General features: G+C 45.6%; 1 protein-coding gene across 1 annotated transcript in view; it reads right to left on the bottom strand.

The window, feature by feature from the left end:
* LOC130126676 (neuronal PAS domain-containing protein 3) overlaps nt 1-17,329 on the bottom strand; it is a 508,822-nt gene that overhangs the window by 216,311 nt on the left and 275,182 nt on the right. Inside the window, exon 5 of the mRNA XM_056296287.1 lies at nt 5,423-5,512. Coding sequence (XP_056152262.1) covers nt 5,423-5,512 — 90 coding nt within the window. The remainder of the gene's footprint in view (nt 1-5,422; nt 5,513-17,329) is intronic.

Genomic DNA, 17,329 nt, shown 5'->3' with positions numbered 1-17,329 from the left:
GAACCGCTCAGACTCAGACTGTCAGACACTCTGAGTTAATGGTCATTGGATTGGCCCTGCCGGGTTTTGTTTGCGCTGCTTGTTGTGCGCTGCGGTAGTGCAGTATAGATAGGGTGTTATGGGCACCAAGCTTGTTGATATATTTTGTTCTTATTTCTATTTCTTATTTATCTTTTATTTCTGTTTGCTTCTGTTTCTATTTTCTTATCTTGTATCTTGTTAGTTTTTAGCTATTAGAGCGTAAGTGTCTGTAATAGAACTCAATTTCCCCTCGGGGAGAAATAAAGTATTCTGATTCTGATGTACAATTACTTCCAGGATGTCCTCAAGTCTGTTTGATAAGGCTCTGGAAAGCACGTTGGAGTCTGTACAAAGACGGGCAACTGGCCTTCATTTCTTAAGTAATGCCAGGTGTCCTTTTTAGGGCTGAAGGGAAAGCATTGCTTGCTGACAGGAGACAGGAAGAGATCCTGTTCTGAAACACTCTAGCAAAACACCGTAAGTCACGAGCTATCTCATCTGCTGGATTAGTATGTATTGCTTGCAAAAATAACACACCAATCCTTTTTTCTTTTTAGTAGAGACTTCAGACATTAATACCCTTTTATGCCTGTCTCTCCCACCACCTAGGACACTAATTTGAGGCTCTGCATAGAGAGGTCAGAGAAGAGAAAAAGACAAGCATGACATATAGCTGTTAAGTACCGAGAGGATTGGCATGACTTGTACATCGGAGAAACCAAACAGATGGTGGCCAAGAGGATGGCACAACACAGAAGCCCTAACACGTCAGGCCAGGACTCCAGTCAACACCATATACAGGCCAGAGGCCACTCTTTGAAGGATAAGGATGTGCACTTCCTTGATAGGGAGGAATGCTGGTTTGAACGGGGAGTCAGAGAGGCCATCTATGTGATGAGGGAATGACCATCCCTGAACCAAGAGGGAGGGAAGGGGGGGATCCTAAGAGTACATCTATCACCATCTTTAAATGCTGTGATTGCAACTATTCCCCAATCCTCTGTGAATAGTACACATGGCCATTGAAACTGTAGTTAATGGTCTCACGAAAGCAATTGTTGGTTTCTGTCGTTATGCAACCATGCTGTTTATATGGTTGGGGGATACCTGCAGTCAGTTGACACTGACAAAGTCACTTGGATGAGTGATGAAACATTTCTCCCACTAAATGTTGTGTCCAGATGAACAGATTCACCCTTCTGTGATCTCAATGTCACAGTACAAAACCTTGATCTTAGCTATAAAACCTGGGCTGAAACCGAAAACTTTCATAGTTTGCCAAAAGTGCTGGTGCTCAACCCGGTCAAAAGCCTTTTCCTGATCCATGGAAACAAGAACGGTTTCAACTCCCAATGAACTAGACATGTCCAAAACATCCCTAATTAAAGTGATGTTGTCAGTGATCAGCCTACAGGCACAGCCTACCGGGTCTGGTCAGCGTGGATAAACTCCATCATAACTTTTCTCAGTCTGTTTGCCAACACCTTGGAAAAGTTCTTGTAATCATTGCAGTGCAAGGACACTAGCCACCAGTTCTTTATGTCTTCCAAATCCCCTTTTTCTGGCAAGAGAATAAAGATGGCTGTCTTGCAACTCTGAGGTAACCACCCCTCAGTGGCACTGTCCCTCAGAACATTCAACAAATCTTCTCCAGGCACTGGCCAAAAAAACTAATAAAAATCAACAGGTAAATCCTCTATGCCGCGTGCCTTGCCACTCTCCAGACTTTGCAGGGCATTATGGAGTTACTCGGGGGACAGTTGGGCTTCGAGTTCTGTATTGAGTGCCTCCTCAATCTTTTTTAGGCCATCTCAGAATGATTCTGCCCCCAGTGCATCCTGTTTGAATTCACTCTTAAATCATCGTAAAACCCTGCTGCATATTTCAGAATCTCAGAAAACTCTGAACGCTGTACACCAGTGTTAGCATGTTGAGAGTGGAGTGTCTTTCTCTACCCGTTCTTACGCTCTAAACGAAAGAAAAAGTGAGGAGCATCCATATGTGTGACGTTCAGCAAGTGTGAGCGGACCAGTTTCCCCTGTGCTGTAATACCCAGCAATTAGCCAAAACAGACTTTTTGGATTTGGGAGCCTCTACATGGCTTTGATTTCCTGTGGAATCTGCTAAATGCTGTAGTTGCACCATTTGAATCAATAGATCTCTCATAGATCTGGCTACGTCTCTGGTGACATTGCGAGTGTACTGCTGGCAAAACTGCTTTATCTGGCACTTGCCAATGTCCCACCATTGCTGTAAAGAACTAAAATCAGACTTTCTGTTTCTGTACTGACCCCAGAAAAACTTAAAAGCATCTCTAAAATTGTTAGCACGTAAAAGGGTGGTATTAATATGTTAGAACGCACTAATTGTTTTAATACTCCTAATAAAAACCAAACACTGTACAAGGGAATGACCAGAGAAACTAACTGGAATTATGTTATATTGTTTAAACACATTAAAATGATGTTTAAAACAATAAAACCGATCAAGCCTTGCCATGGATAGTACATTATCTTTTGAATGTGTCCATGTATATTGCCTCTAGTTTCCATAAAAAGCTCTCCAAATGTCTTTTAGGTCACATGAGTTAATTAAACATGTGGGCTGACTAAGAGAAGCAGGATGTGGTTCCTGATGATTTCTGTTCAGCTTACAATTTTCTGTACAGTTGGAATCCCCTCCGACAAATAAATACTCCTCTCCGTCACATTTACTGATTACTTCAAATAACACATCCATAAAAAAGCTAGTCTTAAGGGGCTACGGGTACATAAACATTTGTAAAAACTATTTTATATTTTCATATTGTGCTCTTACTTTCAGTAATCAACCTTTGAATATTCCTTCTACTTCAAGGGAACAACGGATGTAAATTAGCAGTATTACTACAATCCAGCATGTTTACATGTGAACCTGCGATACCAATGTTCATTAATATGCACTGTCCCTATTCAAAAAAAAGAAAAAGAAAAAAAAGAACATGGCATAAAACCTTTTGAAAAAAGAATCCCAACCCCACCACTAATATTTGAGTTTTGACTGAGAATCATTTGTCCAGTCCATTCCCTCTTCCATTCAGTTTCATTATCTAGAGTGCTATGTGTTTCTTGCATAAGTAAAACATATATTTTCTCAAAATCAACCAGTTTAAACACAGCAGCTCTTTTCATGTCATCTCTTGCTCCATTCAGATTTAAAGTTCCTAATTTTATACTACACATGAGGAGAATGGAGCTGAGCTGTGCCAAAACCACACCTCCACTAACCAAAAAGACAATAACCAAACTTGCCTCAATCATCATCAAGGATTTGCTTTTTACTTTCTGCACAAGACTTTTCAGTCGGAAGATTTCCTGTTCAGTAAATGTGTTTTCCTCCAAATCTCTCGTGTTTTTCATTGAACATCTAGTTGAGTGAAGAAAAAGCTGCAAGTCTGGCAAGAACTGGTCCACACCGACTGTCCTAAAACACTTGGTAGTCTGTAAAAACTTCCTGATCTTCAGGAAAGCATAGCTTCCTTCTGTGTCCACCTGGATCTGTGTGTGGTGTGGAACTTCATTCACAGTCACTTCCCTCTGTGTTCTCCTCAGGTAAAGGAGGGAAGCTTCTTTCTTTTTTTTCCTTTTGAAACCCTCTTTGCTTTTGAATTATTCTGTCTACCCTCTGTGGGCTTCCTTTTAATAGACATTTTTGTCATTTCATCATCCAACAGCATATCTTCCCCTTCCTCCAATACAGACTCTGCCACTCTAATAGCAGTCTGCCCTATTTGCGCTTTGAGACCACTATTCATATCTCGCCCAGCCAATTTGCTACGTTCCTTTTTCTCAGTTTTTTTTTTTTACCCTGTTCATCCTCCCCTACCTTCTCATCCTGGCCACCGACTTCTCCTACCTGCACAAATTCTGTTACCTTCTCATTGTGACCACCTTTTTTTTTACCTGCTCATCCTGCACACCATCCTCTCCTACCTTCTCATTCTGTCCATGTTTCTTATCTTTTCCAGCCTTGTTCTCTTTCTGTTTCACAGCCTGATCATTTTCTCCTGTCCCTCGCTCCTCCGCCTCCTGTCTGCCCTGTGCCGACCCAGCAGCACCGTCTCCAACCGGAAATGCGCCGCTCATGGCAGCATCAGGGGAAGGCAGCAGCCCTTGAGGATCAGACCTTCGCTCACTCCTTTCAGGACAAGACTTTATTAAATGCCCCTCTGACCCACACCCAAAATACATGTCTTCATGCCGGATGTTACAGAAACAATGTGATCAAACCTGTTGATTCTGAATTTAAGCACTAGATCCAAATCCTCCACATTAATTTTCAGAATCATAAAGCCTTGTCTCCTATGAGACACTACCTGTTTCAAGTTGGGAGATTTACAACCCAAAGAGACCATTTTTATTGAGGACACTAGCTGGCCTTGTCTTGCCAGCTCCTTCTCCAAAGCCACATTTCTCATGAACGGGGAACATTACAAACGGTGATTCTCTTGGCTGTATTAACCAGCAGCAGAACGGGAGTCAAAGTGTCTTCACTCGCCACAACCTGGTTGATTTCGTTAACAATATTAAGAAAAATAACTGCAGCACTGTTCATTCTGGATGCAGATCGTATGCTTCCATACCCCACATGTTCACCTACCGCCAAGCAGTGTTTTCTACTGAGCACGTGACCACCGGGGCCACTTTAACTGCATGCCGGTGAGTCAAATTGTCGAACCCCAATCCTCCACCTCCCACAGCGGGCATACTGCCCCGCTGTGCTGTGTAACAGTTTGGGGCCGTGTTTCTTGGTTGAGGTAGCTTGGAAAGTAGAAAGGAGGAAGATAGGCAAAAACTCATATCCACACAAGTGCTGGGATTCCACGAAGCTTGTCATTCATTACTACACATCAACCATACCAAACCCGGTTGTACAGCTGCTATTTTATCATACTGGAACAAAACAGAAGCCACACGTAAACTAAGGCAAAAGAAAAACAGGATCTAAATAAAAAAACATGCATCCATTCACAGCATGCCTGCCACTCAACTCAAAGAATACAAGGCACTATGTGATGACGTTGCTTCTCTTGTATCTAGGCAAGTACGTCTGAAAGGCACATTTCCCAGTTTCCACTGTTACAGCTGGTAGCATCGCTCCCAAACTAAAGAAAACAACTCCACTTTGACACTACCACCGAAAACCCAACTACAGACAACGAACAACAAAAAGCACATGAAAATGACGAGACAGGTAGAAAAAAGCTAGAGTTTTAGAAACTCACTCACACCGAAGCAACACGCTGCTACTCCGACCAATCGCAGTTCCACTCAGAGAGAGAGAGAGAGAGAGAGAGAGAGAGAGAGAGAGAGAGAGAGAGAGAGAGAGAGAGAGAGAGAGAGGTATTAGTTGTACGACTGACCTGTGAGAGCCCCAGGTATATGGAGACAGTCTCAGAAATGTACAGGAACCTGCCCTCCTTGTTTAGTGCAAAAACAAACCCATCCAGGGACTGCAAAAAGAAAGAGAGAGACAGACATCAATGATTAAATAGACAACACTACATTTCATGTTAGTTTGGATGAGAGATTCAGGAACAGACATACATTGATTTTATAAATTAAGGCCTCATTGTCGGGATTCCTGTGCGTCCTGGAAAACCTGGAAATGTATAGATTACTTTTCCAGACATGAAAAACACCTTGAAAATAATCAAATTGATCAAAGGTCCTGGAAATATAATTGAGTTCATGGAACGTTGTAAGGTTAGGTTATGAAATGAGATGTGACATCAGTGTATGAAGTCACACAGTCCACTTACAGACAGTTGAGACTTCCACTGATAGTCAGTACTGAATAATATGACCTTCTGTCAGTGACACCTGGCATGGATATCCAGGATGAAGTCCTGGAAAATGTCCTGGAAAATGTTTTCTTGAAAAGAGTGGGAACCTGACAGCACTTCCTGTCTTTCTTTCAGTAAAGACAGACATGTATGTCAGCTGAACTGGAGACGGGAAACCACAGACAACTTTAATGATCGTGGAGACAGTGCACTCCATCACTTTACAATGAGACAGTTTGAAATGACAACGTATGACCATGCTACGTCATGATGTTATCAAAACCAACCAATCACAGCTCATGTGTCTGCATCGCATAAATGAGATGCACCAGTCACAGGCTGAGGCTCTCACAGCCTCAGTCCTGTTCTGCACCACACGTGGTTCCTGAGGCGGTGGACAGCACATGTGTACAAATACCAGCCAAACTGAGTCGCTTGGTGTAAACTTTAACACCCCATGTTGTGTTCAATTTCCTGCTGTTATTAAATAGAAATGCAGATGATGACACGTGTCCCACAACGTGATACGCAGACGACTCCCCACTGCAAACCACTAATTAACTGCCCCGCAGCGTTTCCAAGACGGTGAAAAACTGTCTCTAGACAGGTTCTAAAGGGTCCACTAGTGTGTGTGTGTGTGTGTGTGTGTGTGTGTGTGTGTGTGTGTGTGTGTGTGTGTGTGTGTGTGTGTGCGTCCTGTACTGGACTGTTAGGATGTCTGAAACTTCTCCCTGTCATTCGGCCAAAACATGCTGGGATGACTCCACCCTCATGTGAATTAATAAATGAATGCATTAAGCCAGGTTTAAGCAGAAAGCGGATAGGGAGACGTCATCTCCATGTAGATGGCGAAGGAGAAGAAGAAGAAGATGATGATCATTTGTTTTCAAATCCTTTCCTGGAATTTGTTCAACCATTTGAGAGGATCCCCCCCCCCCCATCTTACATCACTGATAAATAAGACATTATGTGTTTGGTCAGGTATGAAGACACAGAAATTACAAGTGGGAGGCAAGCCAGAACACACACACACACACACACACACACACACACACACACACACACACACACACACACACAACCATTAATACCCCGCAGGTTGGGCAGGTTAATTACATGTTGTTCCCGGCCGCTGCTGGTAACACAATAGATCTGACCTGCTCTGCTGTGTGTAAGAGAGACAGAGAGAGACAGAGAAACAGAGAGACAGAGAGACAGAGAAACAGAGAGACAGGGAAACAGAGAGACAGAGAAACAGAGAAACAGAGAGACAGAGAGAGACAGAGAGACAGAGAGAGACAGAGAAACAGAGAGACAGAGAGAGACAGAGAGACAGAGAGAGACAGAGAGAGACAGAGAGACAGAGAAACAGAGAGACAGAGAGACAGAGAAACAGAGACAGAGAGACAGAGAGAGACAGAGAGAGACAGAGAGACAGAGAAACAGAGACAGAGAGACAGAGAGAGACAGAGAGAGACAGAGAGAGACAGAGAAACAGAGAGACAGAGAGAGACAGAGAAACAGAGAGACAGAGAGAGACAGAGAAACAGAGAGACAGAGAGAGACAGAGAAACAGAGAGACAGAGAGAGACAGAGAGACAGAGAAACAGAGAGACAGAGAGAGACAGAGAGAGACAGAGAAACAGAGAGACAAAGAAACAGAGACAGAGAAACAGAAACAGAGAAACAGAGAGACAGAGAAACAGAGAGACAGAGAGAGACAGAGAAACAGAGAGACAGAGAGAGACAGAGAGAGACAGAGAAACAGAGAGACAAAGAAACAGAGACAGAGAAACAGAAACAGAGAAACAGAGAAACAGAGAGACAGAGACAGAGAGACAGAGAAACAGAGAGACAGAGAAACAGAGACAGAGAAACAGAGAGAGAGACAGAGAGAGACAGAGAGAGACAGAGAAACAGAGAGAGACAGAGAGACAGAGAGACAGAGAGAGACAGAGAAACAGAGAGACAGAGAAACAGAGAGAGACAGAGAAACAGAGAGACAGAGAGAGACAGAGAAACAGAGAGACAGAGAAACAGAGACAGAGAAACAGAGAGAGAGACAGAGAGAGACAGAGAGAGACAGAGAAACAGAGAGACAGAGAGAGACAGAGAGACAGAGAGAGACAGAGAGAGACAGAGAGAGACAGAGAAACAGAGAGACAGAGAGAGACAGAGAGAGACAGAGAGACAGAGAGAGACAGAGAGAGACAGAGAAACAGAGAGACAGAGAGAGACAGAGAGACAGAGAGAGACAGAGAGACAGAGAGACAGAGAGAGACAGAGAGAGACAGAGAGCGATACAGAGAGGGGTGAGAGAAGGCAGAGCATTTGTATGTGTGTGTGGTTTGTCTATATGTGTGTGTGGGATGTCATGTAGGAGTATTTGTGTGTGTGTGTGTGTGTGTGTGTGTGTGTGTGTGTGTGTGTGTCCGCCAGGTCAGGACAGTGTAAAACTATCATCCGTCCCTACAGAGCCGCTCCTGTCTGTCACCTTGACTCCTCCTCTCTCTCCTCCTCTTCACACCTCTCTCCCTCCCCAGTATGAAGGCTCCTTTCCTCCTCAGTCCTGGCAGCCGGCAGTGAGGCGCTGAGCCTTCCCATGCTAGCGTGGAGCTTCCCATGCTAATGTGGTGCTTCCCATGCTAGCGTGGAGCTTCCCATGCTAATGTGGTGCTTCCCATGCTAGCGTGGTGCTTCCCATGCTACTGTAGTGCGTCCCATGCTAATGTGGTGCTTCCCATGCTAGCGTGGTGCTTCCCATGCTAGCGTGGTGCTTCCCATGCTACCGTAGTGCGTCCCATGCTAATGTGGTGCTTCCCATGCTAGCGTGGTGCTTCCCATGCTAGCGGGACGCTTTCCATGCTAGAGTGGTGCCATGATGAAATGCTACTGTTTACAGGCTAACCACTGTGCAAGACTACCAATAAATCACATCACACACTAGCCTGGAGAGAGAGAGAGAGAGAGAGAGAGAGAGAGAGAGAGAGAGAGAGAGAGAGAGAGACTTTGACTTTTAAAAATAACTTTTTTTTTTACATCACATTGATAAAATTTTCCATTCCTATCACGTCAATATCAACCGGTAAGCTAAAAACAATAAAGTCCCTGGCATTACTACAGTGGCTCCATCAAATTATTTACACAAAAAATCTCCTGTCACATACACCCCACATACACCCACACATGACCATAATAAACTAAAAATTGAGAACAAGTGAACCATCTTCCCTTAGTGAACATAGAACATGTCTTAACCCCCACAGAGCCCTGAAAGAGTCCAGATCACTGGTCAGGGTGTAGAAAGCATGCTCTATCCTCAGACGAGCCGCCACCAAACCCTTCATACTCCGCACCACATCAGTCCAGCCCTGACCTAGCATCTGATTCTTCCTGGTCTTCCAGATCGCTAGCTTAGTAGTTCCAACCAGAAAATGTACTAGGACCAGAAGCAGTCTTTTTCTTACTGAGTATTTTATAAGTCTATTATAATTCTGTTTATCCTCGTTCAATGTTGTATTATGTAAACACAACCTCCATTGCACGTTGTCCGTCTAGGGAGAGAGATCCCTCCTCTGTTGCTCTCCCTGAGGTTTCTTCCCATTTTTTCTCCCTGTTAAAGGTTTTTTTTTTTGAAGGGAGTTGTTCCTTATCCAATGAGAGGGTCTAAGGACAGGATGTTGTGTTGCTCTAAAGCCAACTGAGGCAAATTTGTAATTTGTGATAGTGGGCTATACAAATAAAACTGACTTGACTTGACCATTTAGGACCAAAAACAAACAAGGGGACAGAGAATTTCTCTCCGAAAGCTTCAACCCATTCCTTTTTAAAAAAAAAATGATTTATTTATGATTTTCAACACATACAACATAATATAGTATAACATAAAACACATATACATAGTTTCTAAAAGAAAGCAAAAAAAAACTTTCAAGGCAAAACAAGACAATTTGGTGACAGTAACACACTATACACACTGTTTGCTTTTTATATGAGGAAAACAGGACTCAGCCAGGAAGTACAAGATGTTGGTACAGTGCGGGGGGGGGGGGGGTACCTAGTCAATGGGGACAGAATCCAGTTGGAAGAACCTGACATGTCCTAGGAAGGATTGCCAGATTAGAGCCATGAAGGGAGTGTTGCTTCCACCCATTCCTGCAGTAATCTAAATAAGCCTACTAATCGAGGACAAGAGACCACTAAATGCTCTAATATTTCTCTTTGTGTCCAGAAAGGACAGTCTTACCCAGTGCTTTGTCTGTGCATAGCTATTGCCCCATGTATAATCCTCCACTGGAGATCAGCCATCCATTTCTCAACAGGAGGCTTATACAGGACCCTCCACCTGCCTTTAGGGGTACAGTCTGACGCAAAAACCTCAGTCCACCCCGACTCCCTGACTTCAGACAGAGAGAGAAGGTTGAGTACCTTCACACAGCTGTAATAAAACTGCTTCTTCCCACAAGAGCAGAAATTACCCAACACTGGTATATTCAGGGAAAGAAGCAGTCTGCTCCCCCCTCGCCACGCCTCAACTGCAGGACTGATGACCAGGGCGGGGAAAAACGCACTCACTGTCATCATTCCATTGGTCAGCTAGAGCAGCGTTTCTCAAACCTCTCCTGGAGAACCACTTGCCCTGGATGTTTTAGATCTCTCCCTGCTCCAACACAGCTGATTCAAATGATCAACTCGTTATGAGCTCCTGAAGCTGCCTAATAACAAAACTGATCATTTAAATCAGCTGTGTTGGAACAGGGAGAGATCTAAAACATACAGGACAAGTGGTCCGCCAGGAGAGGTTTGAGAAACGCTGAGCTAGAGCACGATTTTTGGCAAACGCTCTCAGTGGCCCAGATAGAGACTCCCAGACTTCCTCCACAACCCTCTTCAGTACTCTGCAAGACCTAATGCTGATGATACCACTAATTCCATGGATGTTTTTGTAAGATGGCCCCATTTAGTAATGCCAGTTTCAACAAACTTGGTCCTTACTGTAGCAGAGGAAATGGTGGCATTCGCAAGGAAGTCATTATAAAACAGTGGCTCCTCAAAAAGCTACATTCCTGGACAAGGGTCAGGAATTTGTGTGGCCTTCAGCACCTGCCAGGCTTCAACCACTGAGTTGTAAAAATGTGTGAGTCCAGTCAGGTCAGTTTCAGATGATCTCAGCAGAAAAAGCTGTTTATCCATGCTCAGCTAGGAGCCAACCAGCAGTGACCACAGCCGTATAGCAGCCTCTGTGCCATCTGTAGTCCGAAGGCCACAGTTCTGGATAGAATGCCATAAGTCCTTGTCCTCCCTCTGTCACAGGGAGATACAGGGCCGATGCTCTCAGCCAGTGCTGACTGGATCAGAAAAAGTTAACCAGGAGCCTCTGCAACTCTTCCACAAGGCCTGGCGGTGGCACCAAAACAATGAGTGTGTGCCATAGAGATGAGGCGACTAGGTTATTAACTATCAGAGCTATTCCCCTGTAGGACAGCTGGGATAGAAACCATTTCCATTTAGACAACTTGGTTTTAACCTTCTTCAGCACTCCCTCCCAGTTCTGCCTCTGAAAGTCCTCACTTCCTAAACATACTCCTAGGACTTTAATAACTCCTCCTCCCCACTTAAGATTGCCAGGAGGACTAGGAGTACTCCCCAAGCCCCACTGACACACCAAACAAGCCTCACTTTTCCCCCAGTTAACCTAGTCTGAAGAAGCCTTTTCATAAGACCAGGTTTTCTTTCAATTCCCGGACATCTCCCTCTCCCCAGCGTATGCTGATACAACAACAGAAGGGTGCTGAGCTAGCTCTGGCAGAGAGAGATCCCTCAGCCTGCTCCTCAACCTACACAAGAGAGGCTCAATGGCAATGCTGTAAAGCTGGCCTGAGATGGGGCAGCCCTACCTGATCCTTTTCTTAACTGGCAGAGGAAAGCTTAACCCTCCCCCCACCTTCACTACACATGCACCACTACAGAACAGCTTTATCCAGGACAGAAAGCCCTCCCCAACACTAAAGGCCTGCAATGTAGAGAAAAGAAAATCATGATCTACATGGTCAAAAGCCTTCTCTTGGTCATTAGATAAGATACCAACATATAAAATTTACATATATCAAACACATCTCTCATTAAAAATAAATTATCTAGCATAGATCTGTCTGGAACACAACAAGATTGATCTGCACCAATCAATAGTTCAATACACATTTTCAGTCTGTTTGATAAAGGTTTGGAGATAATTTTATCGTCTGTACACAAAAGAGCTACTGGTCTCCAGTTTTTTAAAAGGGCTAAATCTCCCTTCTTAGGCAGCAGAGAGAGAACTGCACACCTACAGGAAACGGGAAGTGTCCCTTTCTTAAAACACTCTCTAAAAAGGTCCAGAAGATCCTGTCCCAAAACACTCCAGAAGTGTTTAATTAATTCAGATGGTAAGCCATCTATTCCTGGAGCCTCACCCGATGCCAAAACACTTCATACTCCCGCAGCTAGCACATACCTTAAAAAAATGTCCTCATGCCTAACACGGGAAGAGCAATTCAGAGTCTGAGTTGGAGAGTCCAAAAACATGAACACTTGTCTCCGCAGAGACTGAACATGCTTCAATTTGGTGTCGTCACGACCCGATTCACCGCCCAAAATCCATGTGCAAGCTTCCCGAAGCGCCTCAGTTCTTGCGCCAAAGCCTCATTGGAAATAAAGGGGGGGGGATTCCGGGTGGAAGGCACCGCTAGCAGGGAAATGAGTGTAAACTCATTGTTCATGAGCGAGTCGTTTTCTATCAGCTGGTTCACTAAACCCTGTTCCTTCAGAAATACAACCACCTCTTTATTCATTCGTGAGGCATACGAGACGTTTCCATAACCCACCTGTTCTCCTACTGCCAACAGCACCTGCTCCACCGTGGTACTGGGCCGCGGCACTATCCTCACTCCATGCCTCAAAGACAGGGCCGGCGTCTCAAAGGATGCTATGCCTGGCAAGAAGCATGGGTCACTGTCCGCCAAAAACAACCACTGAACACACACCAACCTACACTAAGAACAACCACAACTACAAAACAAGGAAGTAAAATTGAGTCATAGACTCTCCGCCAAACTCACCACCAGAGCGAGAGGGGGGGGGGGGATTTGATTTTCAAAAGCACATTTATTCAGTCAAACAGCTGATATTCAAAACATATACAAGTTATTATAATCCACCTCAAAAATGACAAAACAGTTTCAGAAAAAGTCTCAATAAGTAGTTCAAAACAAAAATATCCATACCAACAAACAGGTTCCAAACCTAAGTCAACTCTACATGCATAGCCCAAAATCACAAACACAAATTTGCCTCAGGAGGCTTCATAATGTGCAATACATGGTGTTTACACAATACACAAATTAGAAACAGAAACCAGGTCTTCATCATCACCCACTAAGCACAATACTCCACCTATTGCCCATTTAAGGCTGAAATCCTCTAAATTGTCTACCATTTTGTAATAGACATACTCCACCCTGAGCCGAGCTTTCAGCAGGCAGAGAGAGAGAGAGAGAGAGAGAGAGAGAGAGAGAGAGAGAGAGAGAGAGAGAGAGAGAGAGAGGGAGGGAGAGGAAATCTGATTCAATGGACTGTGCTTAGCTAGTTTTCCCCGCTGTAATTCCATCTGTTTGCTTGGACGGTTTCATTAATGAATTAAACGTCTCTGTTAGAATCAAGTCATGTGTTGACATTGGAGATGTGCCATTCTGTTTTGTTTTCCTTAACTAGTTCCCACATTTTACACGATTCATATTTGTCATTGTGCTGAGCATTTTGTAATATTATTGATGAAACGTTTGTGTCTATGTAACCCACTGCTGCTGGAGCCTCTCTACATACCCTGGGACTCTGCGTTGTTTCTTTGTGTGTAGTGGGGTATTGTGCAGAGAGAAGAAAGCGCCGGACACGGGGGTTCTGAATTGTGGTTGAGACCGGGTGGCACTTTACTTGCTCACAACAGCTGCTGGTCCATAACCTTACAAGGTAGTCAAACAAACTCCAAGTTTAGAAAATATTGTAACGTGCACGGATAAATAGACTCGCTAGACCTTGGCTAAGGCGTCGGACCCTTTAGTTGACTGGTTAACGTAGTCGCCCGTGGTGCGGGAGACTCGGGTCCGCGTCCCGGCTGCGGCGGTTCCCAGGCTGCCCGCTGAATTCGCATCAATATGTTCTTTTGCAAACGTCTAGGGTGCAAAATAATAATCTAACACGGAAAATAAAAAATCGCTGCATGTTTATATTAAATAATACATTCATAACATATGATCTAGTGTAAAAATAAATTCACTGACATAAGATAGATAACAAGACAACTGAAAAGCTAACTCTTCATCCTGCACCACTTCCACTGAGTGGGTGCTAACTGGTACACCGCGAGCTAACACCGGTACATTGCGAACTAACACCGGTACACCGTGAGCTAACACCGGTACACTGTGAGCTAACACCGGTACACCGTGAGCTAACACCGGTACACTGTGAACTAACACCGGTACACCGCGAGCTAGCACCGGTACACTGCGAGCCAACACCGGTACACCGCGAGCTAACACCGGTACACCGCGAGGTAGCAGCGGTACACTGCGAGCTAACACCGGTACACTGTGAGCTAACACCGGTACACCGCGAACTAACACCGGTACACCGTGAACTAACACCGGTACACCGCGAGCTAGCACCGGTACACCGCGAGGTAGCAGCGGTACACTGCGAGCTAACACCGGTACACCGCGAGCTAGCACCGGTACACCGCGAAGGTAGCAGCGGTACACTGCGAGCTAGCACCGGTACACCGTGAGCTAACACCGGTACACTGTGAGCTAACACCGGTACACCGCGAGCTAGCACCGGTACACCGCGAGGTAGCAGCGGTACACTGCGAGCTAGCACCGGTACACCGTGAGCTAACACCGGTACACTGTGAGCTAACACCAGTACACCGCGAACTAACACCGGTACACCGTGAACTAACACCGGTACACTGCGAGCTAGCACCGGTACACCGTGAGCTAACACTGGTACACTGTGAGCTAACACCGGTACACCGCGAACTAACACCGGTACACCGTGAACTAACACCGGTACACTGTGAGCTAACACCGGTACACAGCGAACTAACACCGGTACACCGTGAACTAACACCGGTACACTGCGAGCTAACACCGGTACACCGCGAGGTAGCAGCGGTACACTGCGAGCTAGCAAACATTACGGCCAATATTCACATAGAAATCACAAGCGCCCGCATCTCAAAACCACAGCAAAATGTAGTTCAACATCTAAATGAACAAGCCAGCTGGGCAGACGGACTGGATGGGTGTTTTTAATTTAAATATATTTGGGATCTGCGGGCCACCACACTCACCTTACGAGGCAGTCGAACAAGCTAAGGGAAGATGGCGTCCCGCGCCGAAGGACAAACAGCGACAATTGCTGAACTCTCAGGGGAACGGACAGCGCACTATCGCCCTCCAGCGGCCCGCCCAGGCTACTGCCCTACATCTTTAATGCTACATCTTTAATGCACTTTTGAATCGCACAGGATCCGCAGACGGAAGGAGGAGAAAAGAAAAGAAAAGAAAAGAAAAGAAAAGAAAAGCAGACGGACTCGTCCATACGAGCCCGGACACGCCTGCAAAGCGCGCGTTCAAGGCGGAACCCGGTAGACGGACTTCCGCCCACAGCAGCGTTTTTTCACCTGTTTTCGAGCAGTCTGTGCGCGCAGTGAGGAGGCGCGGAAACTAAAGCGGAACTCTGACGTCACCTCGCGGGGGTGAGCAGGCCAATGGGAGGCCAGGGACAGGTTCAGGTGACACCCACAGGGAAGCGTCTGTATGTCAGTCCTCGCTATTATAAAGCCTCTTGCCCTGCTGTCCTGCGCGCCTTTCAAACTAGCCCTATCTGATTTCTTTTTTGTGCTTTCTGATTTGTTTGTAAAATATTATTTAGTCTGTTTGATTTGTCATTACTCTGATGTCTATTCGTATTGTGTCCACGCAGTTGTGCTGAGCCATCATTTCCACCATTGCTGAGTTATTTCCATCTTCCATTTTGTGTTTATACCCAGGCTTGTTGTGTACATTTTTCTTGTATCCAAAAAAAAAAAAACAAACAAACAACGCAGGCTCAGATTTGGATGGAAGACCAACACGAAGACGTAAAGACACGAGTTCAAACCGCTGTGGACGCATGCTCAGAGAGCTTCCGGTTTCCGAACCTAATGGATTGCATCTCCACTAGAACCTGGAGACCGGACTCCCTCCATCAGAACCCGGTCAACGCTATCCAGACATGATTTAAAAGCCTTAAGAGCTCGTCCACGCCTCACTGATGAAACCAAGCCTGCCGTGTGTTTCGCTTTCGCTGCCTTTTCGTGACGTAGAGGAATAAACACGTGACTGCTGGGGCGCTTGTCCGTCTGTTTGTCTGGAATCAACGTCCGTCTCGAAATCCGTCCAAGGATGACGGACGATTTAGAGGACACACACATTTACTGTCAGGGGCCCAGTCAGAACACACACTCAATCACACACACACACACACACACACACACACACAGTAGACATCTCACATCACACAGCAGACGTCTCTCTCTCTCTCTCACAAACACACACACACACACACACAGCAGACGTCTCACACACACACAAACACACACACACAGCAGACGTCTCTCTCACACACAAAAACACACACACAAACACACACACACACACACACACACAGCAGACGTCTCTCTCTCACACACAAACACACACACACAACACACACACACAGCAGACGTCTCTCTCTCTCTCTCACAAACACACCACACACACACACACACACACAGCAGACGTCTCACACAAACACAAACACACACACACAGCAGACGTCTCTCTCACACACAAAAACACACACACAAACACACACACACACACACACAGCAGACGTCTCTCTCTCACACACACACACACACACACACAAAGCGGACGTCTCACACGCGCGTGCGCACACACAGCAGACTGTCTCACACACACACAGACGCCTTACACACACACACACACAGTAGACATCTCACACACACGCACGCACACACACACACAGACGCCTACACACGCACACATACACACACACACACAGTAGACATCTCACACACGCACGCACACACACCCACACACACACACACACACACACAGCAGACGTCTCACGCACACACACCCACACACACACACATCATGATAAAGACTGTAACTGCTGCTCCTATAGCATTGTGTACGTACACACCCCCCTCCAACGTCCACTGATTTAGCATCACACTAACACAACCCCCTCCCTCTCTCTCTCCCCCCCCTCTCGCTCCCTCTCTCTCCCTCTCTCTCTCCCCCCTCTCTCTCCCTCCCCCCCTCTCGCTCCCTCTCTCTCCCTCTCTCTCTCTCCCCCCCTCTCGCTCCCTCTCTCTCCCTCTCTCTCTCTCTCACT

This window comes from Lampris incognitus, chromosome 16 (genome assembly GCF_029633865.1).
Source record: "Lampris incognitus isolate fLamInc1 chromosome 16, fLamInc1.hap2, whole genome shotgun sequence".
NCBI classification, from domain to species: Eukaryota; Metazoa; Chordata; class Actinopteri; order Lampriformes; family Lampridae; genus Lampris; species Lampris incognitus.
The sequence above is the reverse complement of the archived record's forward strand: the minus strand, read 5'-3'. Positions and strand labels throughout refer to the sequence as shown.